Source organism: Sorex araneus, chromosome 1 (assembly GCF_027595985.1).
Source record: "Sorex araneus isolate mSorAra2 chromosome 1, mSorAra2.pri, whole genome shotgun sequence".
Taxonomy (NCBI): Eukaryota; Metazoa; Chordata; class Mammalia; order Eulipotyphla; family Soricidae; genus Sorex; species Sorex araneus.
In genome coordinates, this window is record NC_073302.1 from 157602619 (window position 1) to 157625717 (window position 23099).

Genomic DNA, 23099 nt, shown 5'->3' on the forward strand with positions numbered 1-23099 from the left:
TTGCCACATGTTTATATTAGAATCATGTCTTTCCTTTCAGTTTTCTTACATATCTGAACCAATGAACCGATAATCATTTAAAACTCATTCTTATCGTTGATTTTAAGACATTTTTTTCCCAAAGGATGTCTTATTTGTACTTATTTATTTTCTTGTTTTATAAATTACTATTTTACTTTTATACCTTAGAGTGTATTTTCAGTACATGGAGAAAAAGAAAGGGGAGAATCCTCCAATAACAAGATTAATTTGGCTGCCTGTACATTTTGATGAAAGCTATACCTGACATTTCTTTCAAGAAGCTGAAGTTTGATTTTTCTGCCTGAGTTCCACATATTTTTACTTACTACTTCCTGTGGCACACAGTTACAATAATTATTTACATTTCTTTTTTAAAATTCTAGCAGACTTGATATAAGTAAATTAATTAAGAACAAAATTAGGTGTGAGAGATATAATACAGCCTATAGGAGTTTGCCTTGAATGCAGCTGACATAGCTTCAATCCCTGGCACCACATATAGTCTCCAAAGCCACACCAGGAGTGATCTTTGAGTACAGAACCAGGAGCATATCCACAGCACAACTGATGTGTCCCCCAAATAAAGCAAAACCAAAATTAGACAACAGTTTTAAGATTGGAGACTCTGCCTTTCCTCCTTGGATAAACATTAACTCTACTGAGGGGACTCATTTAAAATGCGCAATTAGAAGGGCCAGGTATATACTTAGTTGTAGAGCTTATTCTTCACATGTGTCATGCCCTGGGCTTGAACCCTGGAACTAAAAGGAAACAAAAGGAAGGGATGTTGGAGAAGTACATATATACTTCCAATTAGCAATAATTTTTGTGGAATGTTTGTTGCTGCTGTTAATATTTGTACAAAAGAGATAAAAATAATATTTTCCTAAGTTGTAGAAGAGAGACTAGTAGCTTGTGATGGTATAAAGGCATTGCATTAAGAATGGAAGGAAATTTGGACATGGTATGCGAGTAATTATAAATTTATTAATTGAAATATTAAACTATTTATTGTCCATTGCCATTAACAAAGCATGCTAAAGACACAATCATGGGTTTCTTTAGCTTTAAGCCTTTTTTTCCCCTTTGCTGCCCAAACCTGTCATTTTGTTATTAAATTGCTATTCTTAGGGAGTATTTTCTCGTTTTGCAAGTATTCAATCTTACTTTTTTTTGTTTTGTTTTTTGGGTCACACCCGGCGATGCACAGGGGTTACTCCTGGCTCTTCACTCAGGAATTACCCCTGGCGGTGCTCAGGGGACCATATGGGATGCTGGGATTAGAACCCGGGTCGGCCGAGTGCAAGGCAAACGCCTTACCCGCTGTGCTATCGCTCCAGTCCTCAATCTTACCTTTATCTACTTTTTTCTTACGCTACAATGAATGAATAGAAATATGCTTATGAGGAGAAATTACTAAAAGTATTAATCTTTCTAGAACTGTAAGGGAGTGTTTTACTGAATAGGCTGTCAGAAGAGAAAGCTCTGTTTGTGTAGAAATCTAGATGACAAGTTTTTTGTTTTTGTTTTTTGGGTCATACCCAGTGATGCTCAGGGGTTACACCTGGCTCTGTGCTCAGGAATCATTTCTGGTGGTGCTTGGGGGACAAGGCAGGATGCCAAGCAGCAGACCTGGGTTAGCTGTGTGTAAGGCAAATGCCCTCCCCTCTGTATTATCACTTGGCCCTAGATGACAATTTAAAAGTATCAAATGAGGCATAAATCAGTGCTGGCTTCTTTTAAACATTCATATAACCTTAAGGAATTAAATAAAGTGGTTTAGTAAGATTCACTATAGTTTTGTATTTTTTGTTTGTTTGTTTTTTTGCATCACACCCAGCAATGCACAGGGGTTACCTCCTGGGTTTCAACTCAGGAATCACTCGTGGTGGTGCTCAGGGGACCATATGGGATGCTGGGAATCGAACCCGGGTCAGCCACATGCAAGGCAAACGCCCTACCCGCTGTGCTATTGCTCCAGCCCCTAGTTTTGTATTTTTTATTTGGCCTTCAGAACCAAGTAACTGAAAGAGTGAAAAATTAGTCTGATTACAAATGTGGAAGGCCTACTCAGAGCCCAATAACTTGGCAAATTAAAGATAATTGTGACAGATAATTGTCTTGTCACCTGCCCATCACTCAACTCTGACATATTCCTCTTCAAAGCCTAATAATAATATAAACAGTGGTAACATCTACCACCACCACCACCAGAAAACTCCTTTAACACTGAACACTAAATGACTCCACTAGGCACTATCTGAAACCAGTCTATTAGATCTTCTCAACAATGCACAAGAAGTACATAGTATTGCTGCTATTATTATTATTATTATTATTATTATTATTATTGGGCTGGAGTGATAGCACAGAGGTTGGTCTTTCGCCTTTCACGCGGCCAACTCGTGTTCGATTCCTCCGCCCCTCTCAGAGAGCCCGGCAAGCTACTGAGAGTATGGAGCCCGCATGGCAGAGCCTGGCAAGCTACCCATGCGTATTGGATATGCCAAAACCAGTAACAATAAGTCTCTGAGAGACGTTACTGGTGCCTGCTCGAACAAATCGATGAGCAACGGGATGACAGTGACAGTGATTATTATTATCATTATTATTATTATTGTTGTTTTGGGCCACACCCAGTGGTACTTGGGCTTACTCCTGGCTCTGCACTCTGGAATTACCCCTAGCGGGCTCAGGAGACCATACAGGATGCCAGTGATTGAACCTGTGTCCACCAAATGTAAGGCAAGTGCCCTACCTGCTGTACTTTCTTTCTAGCCCCTGTAGAAGATAGTATTCTTATGCCCATTTTCTGAGTAGAGGGATGGGCAGCGAAAATGACAAAGCTAGACATTTACCCAAAGTCACAAAGTCACATAGCTGCCATGTAAGTGGCCGAATTGCTCTCTCCCGGGACTCTCTGACTAAGGCATCCCACATTGTACTCTGTACCTTCCTCATGAAGATTATGTACAGGTTCAGAAGAAGAATGGGTGGTATTTCTGCCCCATGAGAGTCATTGTGAGTGTGCAGATAATCTGAAGAATTCTTCTTCTGTTGCCTCTTGAATGAATGGATTGCTATTCTTTGTAATGCTTTATATTTTTCTTTTTTCACTAAAATACTTCATACAGAATAGTCTATAAACTAAATAATAGTTATATCACCTTCACCAGTATATCTACCTTCAGCTTTGTCAGGATTTACCTTGTATATTTACTTCTGAACAAAAACAAGAGCTTTTGTTTAGTACTATTTAAAGGGAAAAAAATCTTTCTGCTTATGAATTGCATTTCTAATCATTGAACTTGCCATATGGATATAATTTGAAATACACTTTAAAAGCTTCTTGAACAAAGTCTTATGACTCCTAGTATTTTATTTATAACAGATACCTTTGAAATTAATAAAGTTCAGGACTATAATTAAAGAATGTTCTGTATTTACAGCTATTTATTTTCAAGGTTCATCGAGAAAAATAAATACCTCCTTTAATTTTCTGAAGTGACGACAGTACTGATTTCTTAGTAACCTTGATTTCCTATTTCTGTTTCTCCCCTCTTCTAGCACAAAAGCTGTGAGTCGTTTTCACTCTCCTTTTATTGTAGAAAATTACAGACATCTGAATCAGCTCCGGGAGCAGCTCGTCCTTGACTGCAATGCTGAATGGCTTGATTTTCTAGAGTGAGTTTGCAATGAAAAGTATAATATGACTTTTTGCTATGAGAAATAGACCAAAAATTCTTTCCATCAGAAAAAGACAATTAGAGATAACTGCTTGTGACCTGCCATAAAATAGTTGAGTACGTGGGTTCTCTGGTTTTGTTTTTAATTCATTGAAATGTAAGCTCATTTTAGTCTTCTGTGAGAAACCAAATATGCTTTTTTGTTACTGTGCTAACATTTTGTTGCTAAGGATATGGAGTTACTTTTTTGAAATCTCACCTAGAACTTTGCTTACATTTCTTCTGAAAAGGCTTAATGTTTTCAGACAAGTGGAAGTTAGTTTTCTGTTTTCCCAGACAAGTGGAAGTTAGTTTTCTGTTTTCCTTTTATCCACTTATGTTTTCCTGTAAGTCTTTTTTTGTCCCCCTTACCTGGGACTCCAGACTGTTAGCCAGTTAGGGTCACCTAGGCATATGCAGGCCCCAGAAACCAAGCACATGGCCTCATACTTGCCCTAGGTGTTTTCTGAGTCAGAGCTTCTTAAACTTTTCTTGCAAAGGGACCCTTTTCACATGAGAATTTTTTATGTGATCCTGGGAATATAGGTATCACTGTATCAGTGTCATCCTGTTGCTCATCACTTTGCTCAAGTGGGCACCAGTAACGTCTCTATTGTGAGACTTGTTACTATTTTTTTTGGCATATCGAATATGCCATGGGTATCTTGCCAGGCTCTGCCGTGCAGGCGAGATACTCTCCGTGGCTTGCCGGGCTCTCTGAGAGGGGCGGAGGAATCGAACCAAGTCGGCCGTGTGCAAGGCAAAAGCCCTAGCCACTACGCTATCGCTCCAGCCCGGGAATATAGGTGCTATCGCTCCAGCCCGGGAATATAGGTATATAAAATAGTCAAGGGGCTGGAGTGATAGCATAGCAGGTGGGATGTTTGCCTTGCACGCGGGCGACCCAGATTCGATTCCCAGCATCCCATACAGTCTCCTGAGTACCACCAGAAGAGTAACCCCTGAACATTGCCGGGTGTGACCCAAAAAGAAAAAAAAATATTCAAATAAAACATTGATAATAAATCATGAAGACTTATTTTTTTGGAGGGTGGGGGGGTGCACACTGGAATACTCAAGGGTTACTCTTGGCTCTGCACTCAGGAACCACTCCTAGTGGTGCACAGGGGACCATATGAGATGCTGGGGGTCAAGCCTAGGTTGGCTGCATACAAGTCAAGTGCTGTACCCACTATACCATATCTCTCAGCACCGATCATGAAGAGTTGTTAGATAACTTTTTGCCTCCTACTATGTTCAGTTCTGTGACCCCTGTGGCATTCCTCTCTATGGGTTTAGGATGCTAGATTCTAAGCCATTCAGCCACTTTGAGCCTATTCTCACGTTGCTATTTGGATCACGTAGCTGTGAAAGGTAGCCCACTTAACCCTTGTGCTCCAAGAACTTTATGCCAGGTAGCCATCTTCTGGACCCTTAAAATTTTTTCTTAATATTTTACATTCTGTAAGCATTTAAATCTGTGGGTTATAAAACCCTCATCTAGATTTTTCAGATGTTTACATTTTGCCATATTTGTTTTTTTTTTTTTTTTTTTTGCTTTTTGGGTCACACCTGGCGATGCACAGGGGTTACTCCTGGCTCTGCACTCAGGAATTACCCCTGGCCGTGCTCAGGGGACCATATGGGATGCTGGGATTTGAACCCGGGTCGGCCGTGTGCAAGGCAAACTCCCTACCCACTGTGCTATCTCTCCAGCCCCTTGCCATATTTGTTTTATATCTCTTACCTACTTGCCCCCAAACATTTCATGCCAAACAAAAAAATAATGACATTCTGCTGTACTTTTTTTTTTTTTTTTTGCTTTTTTGAGTCACACCCGGCAATGCACAGGGGTTACCCCTGGCTCTGCACTCAGGAATTACCCCTGGCGGTGCTCAGGGGACCATATAGGATGCTGGGAATCAAACCCGGGTCAGGCCTCATGTAAGGCAACGCCCTAAGTGCTGTGCTATCGCTCCAGCCCTCTGCTGTACTTTCTTAAGACCATTGTCACACCTAAAAAAAAGGATATTGATTTAAAATACATAGAGTATTCTTAGTCCTTCTCCCCTAAAGTTTTTTAGTAGCCTAATTGAATTTGACACATTGCATTCAGTTGCTATGTTTCCTTTAGTTTCATTAAATTTAGAATATTCCTCCCTCCTTTTGTTTTGGTTTTTTTATCCTTACAGTTTTGGAGAGTTCTTGCTATTGTTTTAAAGAATGTCTCACATTCTGGGTTTATTAATAGTCATGTGTTCACAATTGACAAGTAAATCAGTAGTGTGTTGGGAAGTGGTAAACAGCCAGCTATCTGGAAGGTGTTTGCAGATTTTTATTTGTAAAATATATTCATGAAATATTGCTAAGTGAAGAAAATATATAAACGTTTATTTTTTAATATTAAATTATTATATTATTAATAAGCTTATTGGCTTTTTATCTTTTTCTGGATACATGTCTCTACACAATTAGATCTGTTGTCTGTATGATATATGATACTCTCTGTGGTCTCAAATGTTTTTAAATAGTGAGGTTGCTAGAAATTTTTCATTTTCTTTACAAAAATGTGATTTTAAATGTTTCCATATTACTTTCAAAATAAGAAAAGTATATTGAAGGTTTTATCTAGAAATAGGAATGTTGGTTGAAATTTAACTAGAGCATTTGTGGCTAGAGCTCCCACTTGAAAACAGCACTGATTGTCATTCACACTATTTATTTAGGTGCCAGATGGTGTGAATATGATGTCATTTAAAAATGATTAACCTCTGTGAACCATACAATTGAATACCCGCTATACAAGTATATTTGTCTCTTATGAGATTCTGACGGCTATGCATTCATTAGTCATATTGCTCCTGACAAAATTTTGCAAGACATCAAGGCTGAAAGAAGCTCTGTGAATAGAATCTTTGCTCAAAAAAAAAAAAAAATGTATCTTACTGCACTGTAGAAGATGAGCTGTGGACATTAGTAGTCTTACTTGAAAATGCTTTAGGCATTGAATTATAGTATCTCATACAGTTCAATATTTTAATAATACATTTCAAATAAAATACATTTTGTTTTTATTCATTTCAAATATCATTGAACAGCATATGATAAAATTCTGTGGCTACTCCAATTGCCTTAGTAATCATGTCAATCCGTTTCATTTGTACCCAGCAATACCTTTTCGGCAGAGATTAAATCATCATGTTATGGCTCCATCCATAAGACCCTTGGTGGCTTAGTGATAAAATTGCATCTTGTTACAATATAAACACAGTCTATCAGATTGTTGTCTGAATTGCCTACTTTCTAGCTTGTCATTTTTCTAAATATGACTGATCTCTTTGAAATTTGTCAGAGTATAGAAAATATGCAGACTGAGAATTAAAATAAGACATTTAGAGTTAAGGACATATTTAAGATTTATTATTTTTAATTTGTTCATGTCTTGTTTAAATAATTGACAGAAGGAAAAACAGTATTTCCATATCAAAATGATTACTTTATTCCTGCCTTTTTTTTTTTTTAAATGAAGTGATACCCACTGACAGCTACATCACACATTTTAGTCTCAGAAATTAGATCATCAGAAACAATTACCCTGGACCCAAGGCAGTGGGGTAGTGACAAATTACGATCTTGGTGGTGTGGCTGGGACTTGAAAAGAGGGAATGGGAGTAAGAGAAAAATTACTTGTTTGTTTTTGGTGCTAAAGATGCTTTGACATGCACATCTGGGTAGGCAGTAGCAGAAATATCAGTGTAGCTATTCTCTTATAAAAGAGAGAATACAGGGGAGGACCAGCTATAACAGAAGCATTATAACATTCATTGTAACAGAAGCAGCATTGGCCACATCCAAGGAGTAATGAGAGCTTAAATCTTAAATTGACATCAGACCAGGAATGACATGGCATGATCATCATGAAACAGTCATTTAGAAGTGTTAGGTCCAAGCAGCATTTGCATCTTCAAGACTAAGAGGCAGTTTTTCAGAGTGCTGCCTAGCCAGTGTCGGGGCCAGTAGTCTGCTTATGTTTGGGATTTTGCAGACTCTTAATCTCGTGAATTCTTAATGGAATTAGTGTTGGGTGTTTTCAAAAACTTCAATTCAGTGGGAAATAGGTAAATTATATTCAGTAGGCTCTATGTACTCAAAGAAATATAAAATATATTGTGAATCTTATATTTGTTCTCAAAAGGCCAACACAGAAATGATGCTTTAAATGTTCCTACTATCTGAAAGTCATTTACATAAGACTACTTTAATAATACTAAAAAAAAAAAAGAATTTGCAGTTTCAAAAAATGAATCTAGTGATGATAGGAGAACAACTATTCACATAGTAGCTTAGTCTAGATATTCTTTTCAAGCTTAAAGAACACTAAAAATCTTTGGATTTAAGATGCCAACAGGCCGGAGTGATAGGAAAGTGGGGATGCTTGCTTTGCACATGGCCAGCCCAGGTTCGATCCCTGGCATCCCATATGATCGCTTGAGCACCTCCAGCACTGATTCCTGAGTGCAGAACTAGGGGTGAAAGACCCCTGAGCATTCCTGCGTGTGGCTCCCTATGTGTAGGGTAGGGGGAGAACAGAAAAGAAGCAGACAGAGTAGGAAGTTCAGGAGAGTGGAGCACTTAGACAGAATGTGGAAGCAGCTCTCTACCCGAGCCTGTGTCTTGCCCCAAAGCCCCTCTCCAGTCTGGGTGTTTCTACATTTGTCTCTTGTAATAAACAGGTAATACAGGGTTGGGTTGTTGTTGTTTCAAGCAAACACTAAATCTTAAGAGTTTGTGTAGAGAAATCTTTGTGAGAAATAGTCGGTATAAGTATCTCTTGGTTGGGGTCATCTTTCCGAGTATGTGAAGAGACGGGCAATAGCTCAGAGGGCTGAGGACTGCATGCACAGGACCTCTGGGCTGATCCCTGGCACAGCACAACCTCCCCAGTACTGCTGAGTGGAACCCTGGTGGCCCCCAGTACCACTGGGTATCCCCTCCCAGAAAAATAATAGAAATGTGTAGAGAATATCTGTACTATAAAACACAAGAGTAGTTTAAATAATGAGAATAATTCAAAACACTGCATGCGTTTTTGCACTTTTTGGAATAAAACCTTAAGTACAAGAGTCTTTTATGGGACTCGGGAAATAGTACAGCTGGTTGGGCACTTGCATGTGGCCCACCTGGGTTCAGTCCTTGTATGAGTGCCCTCGACCCCTGCCAGGAGTGATCTCTGAGCACAGAGCACCACCTGGTATGACCTTCTCCACACCCCAAAAAGTCTTTTAAATGTCTACATGGCAAACTAATTAGTAAAACATTCAAGGCCGTGGCCATTATCTTTTTAAAATATAAAATGTAATTTCTTTGCATTATTTTAAGATTGTTGAAGATTTCCCAATAAGGTACTTTTTGTTTGCTTGTCTTTAACTAAAATATTGTCATGTCTGCTCTATGCTAAGGTGACAGACAGGGAAGTGGGTTGATAAGTAAATCAGATGAAGACATTACCAGGAAGAAGCTTTCAATTCAGTGTGTGAAGAAAATACAAACATTTGCCTTAGGTTGGCTATGCTGTAAAAGGAGAAGTAGGACGGGAAGTTGACCCAATATAATTTAAGCTAAATGAAATGTTTGTGTTAATTATGTCTAAGTTGAAATGCCATGATCAGATGAAATGTATAACATGGTATTAAGAGTAGTTATCTTTGCAGAGAAGCTGTTTTAAAATGCATGTGATTCTATTCCAGTGAAACAGACAGAAATCTCAGTAATCACATTATAGGATTAAATGGAAAGGAGAGCTCAGTGAAGTGTCTTTAGCTTCTGGGTTTGACTGGTTCTTTTTGAGTATGCTCATTGTAGCTTATAAGTAATCACAGTAAGTGATTACATACTGTAGAGTTTGAATAAATCTGAGAAATCAATTTGCTGACCCTTTTGTTGCTGTTTCTATAGGAATTTTGGTGAACATTATCTCTCCTTGTGTAAAGCAGTGCATCACCTAGCAACTGTCGACTGTATCTTCTCCCTGGCCAAGGTCGCTAAGCTGGGAAATTATTGCCGGTAATGTATTTATTTACCCCCATTTTCAATGCTCTAGATAAATTTATATTAATTAATTGTGTTATCATAACACTAAAACTTCTCAATCATGTTTGACTCCTGGTAAAGATAACTGTCATACCAGAGAACTTGATTTAATATGAACAGGTTTGGGGCTGATAGCTTTAGAGACTGAGCACGTGGTTTGCATGCAGAAGACCTCAACAGTACATGGACCTCTGAGCACCACTCGGAGTGGTGCCCAAGCACAGAGCTGGGAGTAGTCCCTGAGCACTGCTGGGTGTGCCCCCTAAACAAAATCTGAAAAAAGTAAGATTTACAATTTTTTTCCTTGTTTCCCGTATCAGTAAATACAGTGAAAAGCAAATGTTCACTCTAACTCTAAGCATTATCTTTTAGCTTTTTAAATTATTATTTTTTTTATTCTTTTCTGTGATGCCAGCAATTGAATCATGGACCCCATATGTGCAAGGCAAGTGCTCTACTCCTGAGCCATGTCACCAGCCCATTCTTTCAGCTGTTATGTGGGAGACATTTTTATAAGGAAATGATTCTTTCGTAACTGACTCATATACTTTTTCATAATTAAAATAGTTTGATTAGGCAACAAAAGATAGGGAAATCATAGCATTTTTGTGGGTATGTTTTTTTCTGTACCTCTTCTTAGAGAGCTCATATTATTCCATTATTCTCTTTTGGGCATTAGGTTTTACTCCACAGTTCTCTTTTAATCATCTTGTGCATGTTTATTCTCCTTCTAAGTGATGTTCATGTCAAACAGACCTAATTTTATTTTTGTTTGGTTGTTTTCTATTAGGAGTAACAGTGCACTGTAATTTTATTTCTGTTTCAGCTGTGTATCATTAAAAGTTAATATGTGATTATATTACATTACATTCACCCCTAAAAGCTCATTATATCCTCCATCAGACGGTTTCCCCCACTTGCTCAGTTTACACATCTCCAAGCCTATTTTTCTTCTGGTAACCATTTAGTTGTATAGTCTAAAAGTTTTTATTTAGTTGATCCATTTCTTTAGTTTCTCCTTACACCACATATGAGGAAGATCATACGGTGTTTGTGTTCACTTGATTTATTTTACTAACCATCATACCATCATACCCCCTAGGTCCATCCATGGTGGTACAATGACAGGGTTTCATCATCTCCTATGGCTGAGTACCAGAGCACTGTGTTAGATGCCACATCTTCTTGATTAAATCATCTGCCAATGGGTACTGTCAGGGTTTCTAGTAAACATACAACAAGAATATTTTTCCCATTAAAGACTGCAGTAAACACAAGGGTGTGTATATTTGAGTGTTTTTGTATTTTGGACATCAGTACTCAGCAGAGGAATAATTGGATCACATGGAATTTCTAGTTTTGATTATTTGGAGGAATCTCCATAGTGCTGTTTGTAATGGCTACATCAGTTTTCATTCCCACTAATAGTGTAGAATTCCTTGTCTTTTCATATCCTCTCAAACACTGTTTTTACTTTAGAATAATTGCCATTCTCACAACTGTAAGGTGATATGTTGCTGTTATTTTGATTTTGTTTCTTGTGTTTCTGTATTGGTTTTTTGGACAACACCCAGCTATGCTTAGGACTTACTCCTGGCTCTGTCCTTATGGATCACTCCTGGCAGTGCTCAGGGAACCCTATGTGGTGCCAGGGATTGAACTAGGATCAGCCACATGTAAAACAAGTGCTACTCACTTTGCTGTTTCTTTGGCCCTCAATTATATTTCTTTAGTATTTGTTTGATATCTTTCAGAATGTATATCAAAAGAGTGCTTGATTTGTCTAAGTAAAATTTGAATTTGTTTCAAGTACACTCTTTGTAGTACAGATTACATATCAAGAAGGCATGGTTTGAATATTAAATTGTTTAACACTTACCTTAAGTATATTTCTTTTTTTTTTTTGCTTTTTGGGTCACACCTGGCGATGCACAGGGGTTACTCCTGGCTCTGCACTCAGGAATTACTCCTGGCGGTGCTCAGGGGACCATATGGGATGCTGGGATTCGAACCCGGGTCGACCGCGTGCAAGGCAAACGCCCTACCTGCTGTGCTATCACTCCAGCCCCCTAAGTATATTTCTTAATATCTTTGATCATTGGTCTTACACTCAAAAACTATACCTCCTTTTCAGAGATGTGAAAATTAAATGAAAGAAATGTAAAGGAAGCTTCTAAATTAAACCCAGCAAATGATAATCACTTAAAGGTTTATTAAAAATAAGCAAGAATTGGATACATATGCTGTTTGAGCCCATGTGCTGCCTGTACCCATGTGGCTGAGCACATGTGGTGCCTGAGCACGTGTCACCCGCATCTTCCCTCTTGAGATGTGTACTTTCATGTTTTCATATCTAATAGTGGGATGTGTGTAGGGGCTTTCTCCGCCCTTGGAGGAGCCTGGGATCGCTCTTTCTCTATTGAGCAGGTTACTCCCCACTTTCTCCCACTTTCTCTCCCTCCTTCCCTTCAAAACCTCCAAATAAAAACTGTGTAATGTTTGCTTTTTTTTTTTAAAGCAAGAATTAAAGTAACAAAAAGTTTTTGATTTTAATGAAATGTTTAAATGTAAGGATTGTTAGTATCTTTCTATCATAATAATTATTTTTGTATCATTCTTAATTATTTGCCAGTTTTATCTCTTCGACTACCATAGGCAGTTCTCATCAAGTCTGCATATCATAATTCAGATATCTGAAATGCTTGTGGTTTGTTTCTGCTGTCTGCTGTCGCTTTCCTTTCATTCACATGTCTCCATGAATTCCAAGTGGTTGTGATCATCTTATGGGCATTGTACTTGAGATTTCTCAAGTACAATTATTTGTAAAAATAATTTGTTGTTTTATTTATGGGAAAATGTTACATTTGCATCTGCAGGGCATCTCAAGAGAGTAAAAATAAACCCAGGCTCTTGAATGCAGTTTAGTAGGAGTGTGTGTAGCTCATAGGTGTGAGGCCCTGGATTTGACCCCCAGCACTACAATAAAACAAAACAACTAGATGGGGACTGAGAAGATAACTCTCAGAAGACTGGAATTCAGGCTGTGGGGATCCTGAATTCAGTCTCTGGGCACCACATGGTCCCTGATTTGACTAGTTGTGACCATGATGACCCCCAGCACCACAGGACCTGAACAGTAGCACCGGACACAAGACTGTCAGGCCCTGGGTAGCCCAGGATCATAATGCATGGTCTTGCATCTACACACACGCTGTGGTGGGCCTGTTCACATTGTGCTGCTAAAACGTACATTGACATGCCTGTATACTGATGGTACATAAGTCTTAAAAATTTTTTTTAAAAAGATGTGGCACCACTTAATCAGTGTCACAGTTCAGGATGATTCAGTGATTCGAAGGCTGCAGTTCTTCACATGCACTTTTACACCCAGAGTGCAGCAAGCACTGGTCACTGGTGCCTGAAACTGTGGCAGAGCTGACCAGAGATCAGCCACAGCCTTTCCTGCGACAGTCACCAAGCTTCTGTCCCATGCGTTGGGCCCAACCGGATCTTCCTTGCTGTCTTGTTAGTTATCCACCAGAGTGGGGCCAGAGGCGGTTTGAATCGTCCAGCACATATTTGTCATGTGTGAGACTTGGAGTTCAATCCCTGGCATTATAGGCAGGGGGGGGCGGGGGGGGCTGTGTGGAGGGAACAAAGAAACCACTGAAAAAAATTTAAATGCCAAATCACACAAGAGTCTTTACATAATGTAGTTATTCTATTTTTCACTTTCTAACGGAAGCAAGATTGAATGGAAATAGCCCTGAAATGAGAAGTATTTTTAATCTTTAATGCACTTACTTAAGTATTTAAGTGTCTGAAATTTATACTTTTATCCCATAGATTTCTGAGTTGCTTGATTTTAGTGCATTTGAGCAGTTACTTCAGATATTATTATTTTTCATTATTGTATTCTTTCCTGTCAAAATACTAGACATTTAGGCTAAAAAGTGCTCTTGTTCTGAGCCTTCCTGTCCAACCTGTATGCTGATTATTAAGCTGTTTTATAAATACAAATTATGTGTTTTTCAAAGTGTGGCAGTTGAAGGAGAGAAATGTAATTTTTAAAATATAAAATTAAAAATGACTGTCAAAATTTAGTTTCCTTCCTTTTTTGTGTTGCTGTTGTTTGGGGGCCTCCCAAGTTGGGCTCAGGGGCCCCGAAGGACACCCCCAGCTATACTTTGCCAACTGGGTCAGTAGTTTACTGCTTGGGTGCTTGTGCTGGGGACCTCTAGGGACACACCAGGAGTGATGCTCAGGAGGCCCTATGCTCCCAGGGATTCAGCCAGGTTAGGCCACCAGGCAGTGCTTGGGGGGTACATCTAACTCAGTGCTCCAGGTTGCTCCCGGCTGTGCTCAAGGAATCTTATGGTTCTGGGTCTCAAACTGGCCCTCCGGCATGCAAAGCATATGCTCAGTCTGTTGACCTATCTCTCTAACTATGTAAAGTTTCATTCTTTCTCTGTCCACATTTCATGTCTCAATGCAGTAAGATGCTAACATAATTTTCATTTATTTGTTGCTGTAACTATCATATTTTGAGAATATCATCTCTTCTGAATTATCATTTACTTTTCATTCTACCAGGAAGCGATGGCCATATAATTTTGATAGCAGCATAAATCAATGCAGATTTTAGAATAGAATTGTATTTTAAAGTGAAAACCATTCTAGGAAATCATATCGATGTCCTGAATATACTTTATTATTTCATGTGGCAGGAAAATTGGTAGTATATATGAAAACTGATGTTACATATAGATGCTTTTGGTTTTGTTATAGTAAATTCATAAACTAGATAGCTCTTATCTCTAAATTTATACACTGAAGTCCCAAAACTTTTTTCCAGTGATTTTAGATGTTTTTATTTTTCCAAAAGATATCAAGCTGTTTACTCAGAAGATGCATTAGTCACTTTCTGTGAGAAATGTGAGTGGATATTCTTGGGATTTTGTTATCCAGATACACTTACAAAGAAGAATTTAAATGAGAAAATAGTATTGCCCAAACTGTTAGATCATTTTCCTTGAGACTAAGAATGAAGATTAAGACTCTCCTTGTAGTCTACTTCGAACTCTCACTGAACACAATTCAGAATTTGGAATTTTTTGTATTTTACCCATTATGAAGAGACATTTTGTAATTATAATGTTCATCAAGAGAAAGCAGTGTTTTTTATGCTAATGAGGGTAGAATTTGTTACATAAAGAAATTCTCAGATTATGTGTATTCAGATGTCAGTAACTAGATGGATTTTCTTTAACTCAAGAAGCAGTATGTGAATAATGTTTTCTAAGGAAAAGTGAAATATAGTATTATCCAATTATTCCATCATGTTAGACTATTTAGTGACAAGAGCCAGGACCTCCTGTTCTGCTGGAAATATATATCGTGCTGTTCTTTTACCATTTAGATTGTTTGTGTCTTGTGTGCCATTTAGATTGACTGCTTCCTTGTTATTTTAGAAGACAGAAGACTGCAAAAAAATAGAGGGCATGGAGCCGGAGAAATAGTGCTGGGATCAGCCTTGCACGTGGCTGATCTGTGTTTAATCCTTGGCACTACCAGGAGTGGCCCCTAAGCACAGAGCAAGGAGTAAGTCCTGAGCACTTAATGAATGTGGCCCTAAGACAAAAAAACACAAACAAAATCAGGAAAAATAGGTGTTGTGAAATGAAATTATTGGTTGATTATTTTACTTTGTATTTACACATACGAAAATGATAATGTCTTATATAATAAAACATATCTGCAGAGGGAAAAAAAGATGGCTATTTTCCCTTACAGAGAATTTCGAATTTTAATATTTTTCAATTCAGGTATTGCTTTTTTTTTTTTTTGCTTTTTGGGTCACACCCAGTGATGGTCAGAGGTCACTCCTGGCTCTGCACTCAGGAATTACCCCTGGCTGTGCTCAGAGGACCATATGGGATGCTAGGAACCGAACCCGGGTCGGCCGCATGCAAGGCAAACGCCCTACCCGCTGTGCTGTCACTCCAGCCCCCGGGTATTGCTTTTATAAATCAACCCAGGTGGATAGTTTAAAGGATATTTCAGTGCCTAGTAAATGAAAATGTGCTTCTTTTCGCAGACCAGTGGTACAAGAAGAACAGAAGATAGTCATAAAGAATGGCCGGCACCCTGTGATCGATGTCCTGCTGGGAGAACAGGAACAATATGTTCCCAATAATACAGATTTATCAGTAAGTGCCACATTATGCACCCCCCCTCGCAAAACCATTATAATGGTGATGCCATCAGTTATCTAGGAGATGCTTTCCATGGACTCCTTGAGCTGAAACTCCTTCTTCAGAATGCCTAATAAGTGGATGTTTGAATTTGCCATTTTTCAACCATTCTATCACTGGACAGTCACTTGGGTTCCAGTCCCCTTCAAAAATCATGTTTTCCACAGCTGGGATAGCCACAGGGTAAATTCTAATTTTAGGATTAAATTGCTGGATGAGGGATAGAGGAGATGTTTAGAAATGTGACAATGTTTGCCTCAGAGTCTTCCCCTTGAGTATTTGCAGAGAGCTAGTTTCCCACCTCTTGCTTCTTTAAGAATTGCTACATTTTTTAAAGTGTGCTAGCCTGAGAGGTGAAGAATAGAATCTTGAGTATTGGGTTAGATTCCAGTGTTTCCCATCTTTTCTCTCCCTCCCTCCCTCCCTCCCTCCCTCCCTCCCTCCCTCCCTCCCTCCCTCCCTCCTTCCTTCCTTCCTTCCTTCCTTCCTTCCTTCCTTCCTTCCTTCCTTCCTTCCTTCCTTCCTTCCTTCCTTCCTTCCTTCCTTCCTCCCTCCCTCCCTTCCTTCCTTCCTCCCTCCCGTCCTCCCTTCCTTTCTTCTTCCCTCCCTCCCTCCCTCCCTCCCTCCCTTCCTTCCTTCCTCCCTCCCTCCCTCCCTTCCTTTGTTCCTCCCTCCCTCCCTTTCTTCCTTCCTCCCTCCCTTCCTCTGTCCCTCCATCCCTCCATCCTTCCATATGGAATTACTGTGAGATAGACCCTTACAAAGCTGTTCATGATTAGGTTTCAGTTATACCGTATTCTAACACCAGTCCCTCCATCAGTGTATATTTCCCATATATAGAATGACTGCGTTCATTGTGTGTGTGTGTGTGTGTGTGTGTGTGTGTGTATCTTTTCATAATATATATTAGGAGACTAATACCCACGGCCAGGGAAAACAGGTTAGGAGGGACTGACCAGTGGTTGGAATCAACCACAAGTGTGTGTGGGCCGGAGGGTAGGTAAGATAGAGAAGTATGACAATAATACTTGGAAATGATCATGCTGGCCTAGTGAGGAATTTTTGTATTTACCAGGTCTTAACTTTGGTATTGAAAGAGCCAGTCCTGGTGTCAGTAATGGTTCTCTGCTTGGCATGCGTGAGGCCCTGACTTCAATTTCCTGCATCACATGATCTTCCTCCTCCTCCCTGATTGCTCTGGAAGAGTCTAGTGGTCTCTCAACGCTGCTGGGTGTTGCCCTAGTGGCCCCCCAGGACAACACTGTATGATTTCGCCCAGGCACTGAACCAACACTGGGAGTGGCCTCTGATCTCTCCTGCGTACTTGGGTAGGGCTTTCCCTCTAAAAAATTAAGCAAAGGACTGACCTAAGACTAGAGTTTTATAGTTACCAACAAATATTAAATCAATGTGATTTATTTATGTGATATATATATATAAATGCACATAAATGGAATATGTATAGATGGAAAGATTTAACAACTAAAAGATTAGTTTTAATTAGCTTCTGTTAATGAGAAAAGCTACACTTACAAATTTCCAAATATTCTTATTGGGGAGAATCATACCATGGTGTTATAAATTTTGCATACAGTAATATGTGCTTTGTCCTGTGTCCCGCTGTTGTCAGTTTGTGCTGTGAAAGAATCAGAGATAACTTTTGTGATGAAAATTTTTGTCATAAGGGCTAGAGTTCTCTGATTGAGTTTGAAGATCCTAAAGATATATTTAACACTGACTTGTGTCATTTGGCCCCAAGAGAGTGAAACAAGTATTAAGAGAGAATAACAAGATGCAATGCTCCTTGCCTTCCAGAGCTATCGTTTAAAGAGAAGATAGCTTCTAGGCTACAGCTTGTTGATAGCGTGGGGTAAGAAACAGGATTCTGTGGGAACATTTGGCAAGTCAACATAACCTGAGATTGGGGGGGTGCATTTTGAAAGATTTCCCAAGAAAAAATTATTGACTGAAAACCAAGTCATCACAGGCCAGAATGTGGAGAAAAATATTCCAGGCCAAGTACTGAAACAGAGCAATGTAAATTCCAGGAATCTAAAAGCTGTCGAGTAAGACAGGAGCATAGAGTGGAGAAAAAGAAGTGTTCCATAATTAAGAGGCCATTTTTCTTATATACTGTATTAAGGGGCTGGAGCACAGCAGTAGGGCGTTTGCCTTGCACGCAGCCGACCCGGGTTTGATTCCTCCACCCCTCTTGGAGAGCCCAGAAAGCTACCGAGAGTATCTTGCCTGCACGGCAGAGCCTGGCAAGCTACCCGTGGCATATTGGATATGCCAAAAACAGTAACAACAAGTCTCGCAATGGAGACGTTACTGGTGCCCTCTCGAGCAAATCGATGAGCAACGTGATGACAGTGACAGGGACTGTATATTTTTTGGGGGGGGGGGTCACACCCAGCAATGCACAGGAGTTGCTCCTGGCTCTGCACTCAGGAATTACTCCAGGTGGTGCTTAGGGGACCATATGGGATGCTGGGAATCGAACCTGGGTCGACCGCGTGCAAGGCAAACGCCCTACCCACTGTGCTATTGCTCCAGTCCGACAGTGAGTATATTAAGGAATGTAGGGTCTTTTTCTTCTAAAGGATTAAGAATACCAGCTAGTGTGAGCTTGTAGGAGGGTGTGAGTTACATAGAGTTAATCTTGCCAATGAAAAACCATATTCTATGCTAACCAAAGCAATTAGGGGAGGTTTTACTTGGTAATATTACTGCAGTTCATGAGAGGCCAGAGTGAAGTGAATTCCACTTAACTGTGTACAGAGGTGACTGGATGTTTTAAATGAAGAACAGGGGAATAGGGCAGAGGAATGGGGTTAAACAGTGGAAAGGTCTCTAGCAAATTAAGAGAAGTGGAAGTTTATAAGAATCAGGGAAGGACCTTAGTTAATTCCTTTGGTTTTACTAGCTGCTAGTGGATACTTTCTACACCGGTTGGAAAGGAAAAAGGGAACGACATCTTTGTTTTGTTTTGTTTTGTTTTTGTTGGGGGCCATACTCAGCCATGCTCAGGACTTAATCCGGGCTCTACCCTCAGGGATCACTTCTAGCAGACACAGGGGACCATACAGGATGCTGGACATTGAACCTGGGTGGGCTGGCCCACTGGGCTTTCATTTGGCCCAAGGGGGAGAAGGGGTTGGGAGTGTGTAAGATCTTTGAAGGTTAACATTTCAGACAGATGACTCTCAGGTCCTTGAGTATCCCATTATAAATGGTAGAAAATTTATATCTTAAAGAGACAGAGAAAAGATTTTTAATCACAAACTTTGTAAATTAGCTAAGAAGAGATTTAGGGGCCCATCTGCCCAAAATTTCATTTGGTTGGAACAAAGACAACATTATTCTGAAAACTTTGTGCTTTATCATAAAGGTCTGTGGGGTACTGAAGATTATTCTAGGAATGTGGACTTGAGTTGATAGAAAATTTTCTATTATTTGTTATTTTTCTCTAGTTGGGAAAGGTAAATGAAATTATTTGTGCTGAAAAGATGAAGTTTTATGGGCCATGGTTGAGTCCAGTTCAAGAGTAGTATCCAAAGGAGCCTGTCAAGAACTTACTCAAGGAATACAGTCATTGTCAACACAGAATCCACTAATGTGATCATGAGACTTCAAGAATTTGTGTTAAGGCAGCATTACGTAAAAGAGCTTGTATCAGAAAGTGATATTTCTTGACCAGAGCAATAGTACAGTAGGTAAGGCACTTGCCTTGCTGCCACTGACCCAGGTTTAATCCCCAGCATCCCACATGGTCTCCCCGAGCACCACCACGAGTGATTTCTGAGTGCAGAGCCAGGAGTATTACTTGATCATCACTCAGTGTTCCCCTGTCCTCCTCCCCTGAAAAAAAGAAAAGAAAGTGAGATTCCTGACTTTAAGATTTTAGAGGTGGTCTTCTTCTGAGTGGTGGTAAGATTCTAGGTGTGACCAGGAATGTAGAGGGCCAATGTGGAGACTCTCCTGGGAGATAATGGAGGTCAAGGAACGAGGTTTATGAAATTTTCATCCAGGTGAATGTTGAAATCATCTAAGTTAAACAGCGGGACTTGGGACTTGTAGCAGAAGAGAAGATGGCTCAAGTAACCAGTTGTTGCATTGGATGGAGATTGTGACAGAAAGTTTATAGATGCCTGTAGTGCAGACAAACAGAGGTGGTAAGTCCCAAGAAGAGGCAGAGGTGAGAAAAGCCATTGAACCCCGAGGTGGACAAAGAATGTGGCAAAAGCTCAGCATCCAGATGAGACAGTTGCAGAGGAATCTGGTGAGGGGAGGGGGAACCTTCAGCTTGTGCAAGTGTGTGGATTTAGGCACAGAGGTTAGGAACAGGGAAGTTTTCAGGACAGTGGAAAAATTGATATAAAGGGGTAGTTTGAAATAAAGGAAGAGCAGGCAAACCTAGAATGTCAAAGGATCTGGGAATATGCCGAATATTCTGTCTTGGGCTCTAATACAGCAAGGATGACAGATCTGCACGTGGTGAATTTGGCTGGCTGCAAGGGTGATATGCAGAGGGAACTGCTTTCTATGATCTCTAATGTCGCTTTTTAATATCAGAGAACAAAAGACTTGTTGGTAGTATATAACTCAGCCCCGCAATATCTGTCAACTTGTTCACTCTGATAGGGAATTTGTAAATTACTTTATCAAACCAAGTGAATAAGTGCTAATTTTTTTTCCTCTTTTAAAAAAGACTGTTGGCAGGAGTGATGGTACAGGAGATAGGGGGCTTGCCTTGCATGTGCCTGACCCGTGTTGGATTCCCCAGTACCCCACATGGTCCCCCAGGCACCTCCAGACTGATCCCTGTGCACAGATCCAGGATTATACCTTGAGAACTGCCAGGTATGGCTCCGCTTCCGTGCAAAAAAGGGAAGAGTGTGACTATATGAAATTTCTTTTTCAGTTCCCATAGTATTAATGGGATATAACATTTTTTTAGAAAGTAACGTAGTTCTAACAGTTAGTATATTGGTTTCTATTTTACTTCAACATCGTCTCCTGTTATTGTTCCCATTCCCCAGGATGCAAATGAATTTTCTTCCCAATTACGTGTTTTTTCTTTTTATCTTTTCTTTCTTTTTACTTCTCTTTTAAAAAGAATTGTGGGGGGCCGGAGCAATGGTACAGCAGGTAGGGAGTCTGCCTTTCATGTGGCCAACCCGGGTTCGATCCCCAGCATCCCATATGGTCCTCCAAGCACTGCCAGGAGTAATTCCTGAGTGCAAAGTCAGGAGTAACCCCTAAGCATCTCTGGGTGTGATCCAAAAAAGCAAAAAATCAATTAATAAATAAAAATTAAAAAGAATTGTGGATTATGTTATTTAATAATAGCCTGTTGGCTCACTAAAAGAATGTTTTAAAGAAACAACTCATATTTAAATTTCTACAAAACAAATGGAGTGATTTATTCCAGTATCCACCTCAGAATATTCCAGAATATTCATTTCTTTTACATATGCTCTTTCTAACTTGAGTAGGAGTTGATATAGAACTGTTGCTATGGTGAAGTGCATTCTATTTTGTAGGGTATAAATTTATATATAAGGATAGTGTTAAAAAAGAACTTACTATGTAAAGCTCAATTTTAGATATTTTATAGGTGTTAATTATAAGATTTATACTGTAAATAATTTCCTGAAATTCATCTGGCACTATTGCTTTGATGATAATTTAATTTTAAGAAATAGTCTTCTGTACATACAATTACATGTGTACTTTTCTGTATTCTGTTATTATAGTGCTTCCAAATAAGCCAGGCTTTGCTCAAAATTTAAAATACTCTTTTTTTACTATCTCATATTTATTTATGAATCTTTTGTTAACATAATTTTTGATTACTTTGTTCTTAAGGTTTTTGACACATTTTTGTGTTAGTATTATGCTTAATGTCAGCCTTACAATGAAGAAAGAGACATAATACCCTCCTAATCTAATAGAGGATATACCAAAGTAAGTTGACACCAATAGAATACCTATAAAGACTGTAAGGGAACTAACAAATTACCCAGTAGAAAAGTTGGCAACATTTTTTGAATTGGACATTTGAAAATACAGCTTTTAAGACTCCAAATGGTAAATAATTAAATTTTTTTTGAGGGGGGATTGGGTTTGAGGCCCACTGATTGTGCTCAGGGATTATTCCCTGGCTCTGCACTCAGGAATCACTTCTGGTGATGTTTGAGGGACTGTATGGGATGCCAAGGATCAAACTGGGTCGGCTGCATGCAAGGCAAATGCCTTACCCACAGTACTATCTCTGCAGCCCTTAATTGACTTTTATTAACCTGCTGTTTTAGGTTTACTTACCTAATACAGCACAGACTCGGAGAAGAACTGTGACTTAGCAGTCTCTGATGAAGAACCTAATGTGGAGATGGGTGTGAAGACTAGGAGAGCGCTCTGAGCACTCTGAGTTACGGGATTTGACCAATTGGCTGATTTTCATTTCTCCCCAACATTTCCCTCTCTTTGCGACATCCAGACTCACACATGCTTAGAGGCAGTGCTGCATGCCTGTCTGTGCCTGCTCATGCCTGCTCGTGGTGCTCTGGAGGTAGCACATGCTGCAGCACCAGGGAGCCCGGAGAACAGAGCGACAGGGACTGCACCCTGACATGGGCCAGTGCTTCTGGTCACAGTGCAGTCGTCGCGCTCAGGTAAGGCGAGCATTCCATGGCCAGCCATCCGCATGCCCCGAGAGTGATGGATTTTATTGTGTAATAATTTTGGAGGGGAAAGCTTTGCGCCAAACTTGGTGGTACCCAGCTTACTCCAGACTCTGTGCTCCTGGCAGTGCTTTCGAATCATATGTGGTGCCAGGGATTAAAGTGGGGTTGCCCTGGCACATGGCCAGTGCTCTAGACACTCTGTCCTCTCTGCCTAGTGATTACGGTGTAAACAGAGTTTATATTCTTGACTTCTTGACTCAGGAGATTGTATAAAATGTGATAAAGAGTGATGAGAAAGCTCTTTCAAGCACTAATACTCA

At 39.8% G+C, this 23099-nt stretch overlaps 1 protein-coding gene across 1 annotated transcript in view; it reads left to right on the forward strand.

The window, feature by feature from the left end:
- The window catches only part of MSH3 (mutS homolog 3), a 173184-nt gene that overhangs the window by 104125 nt on the left and 45960 nt on the right, over window positions 1-23099 (forward strand). Inside the window, exons 17-19 of the mRNA XM_055142873.1 lie at window positions 3589-3705; window positions 9702-9809; window positions 15934-16045. Of these exons, the coding sequence (XP_054998848.1) occupies window positions 3589-3705; window positions 9702-9809; window positions 15934-16045 (337 nt within the window). The remainder of the gene's footprint in view (window positions 1-3588; window positions 3706-9701; window positions 9810-15933; window positions 16046-23099) is intronic.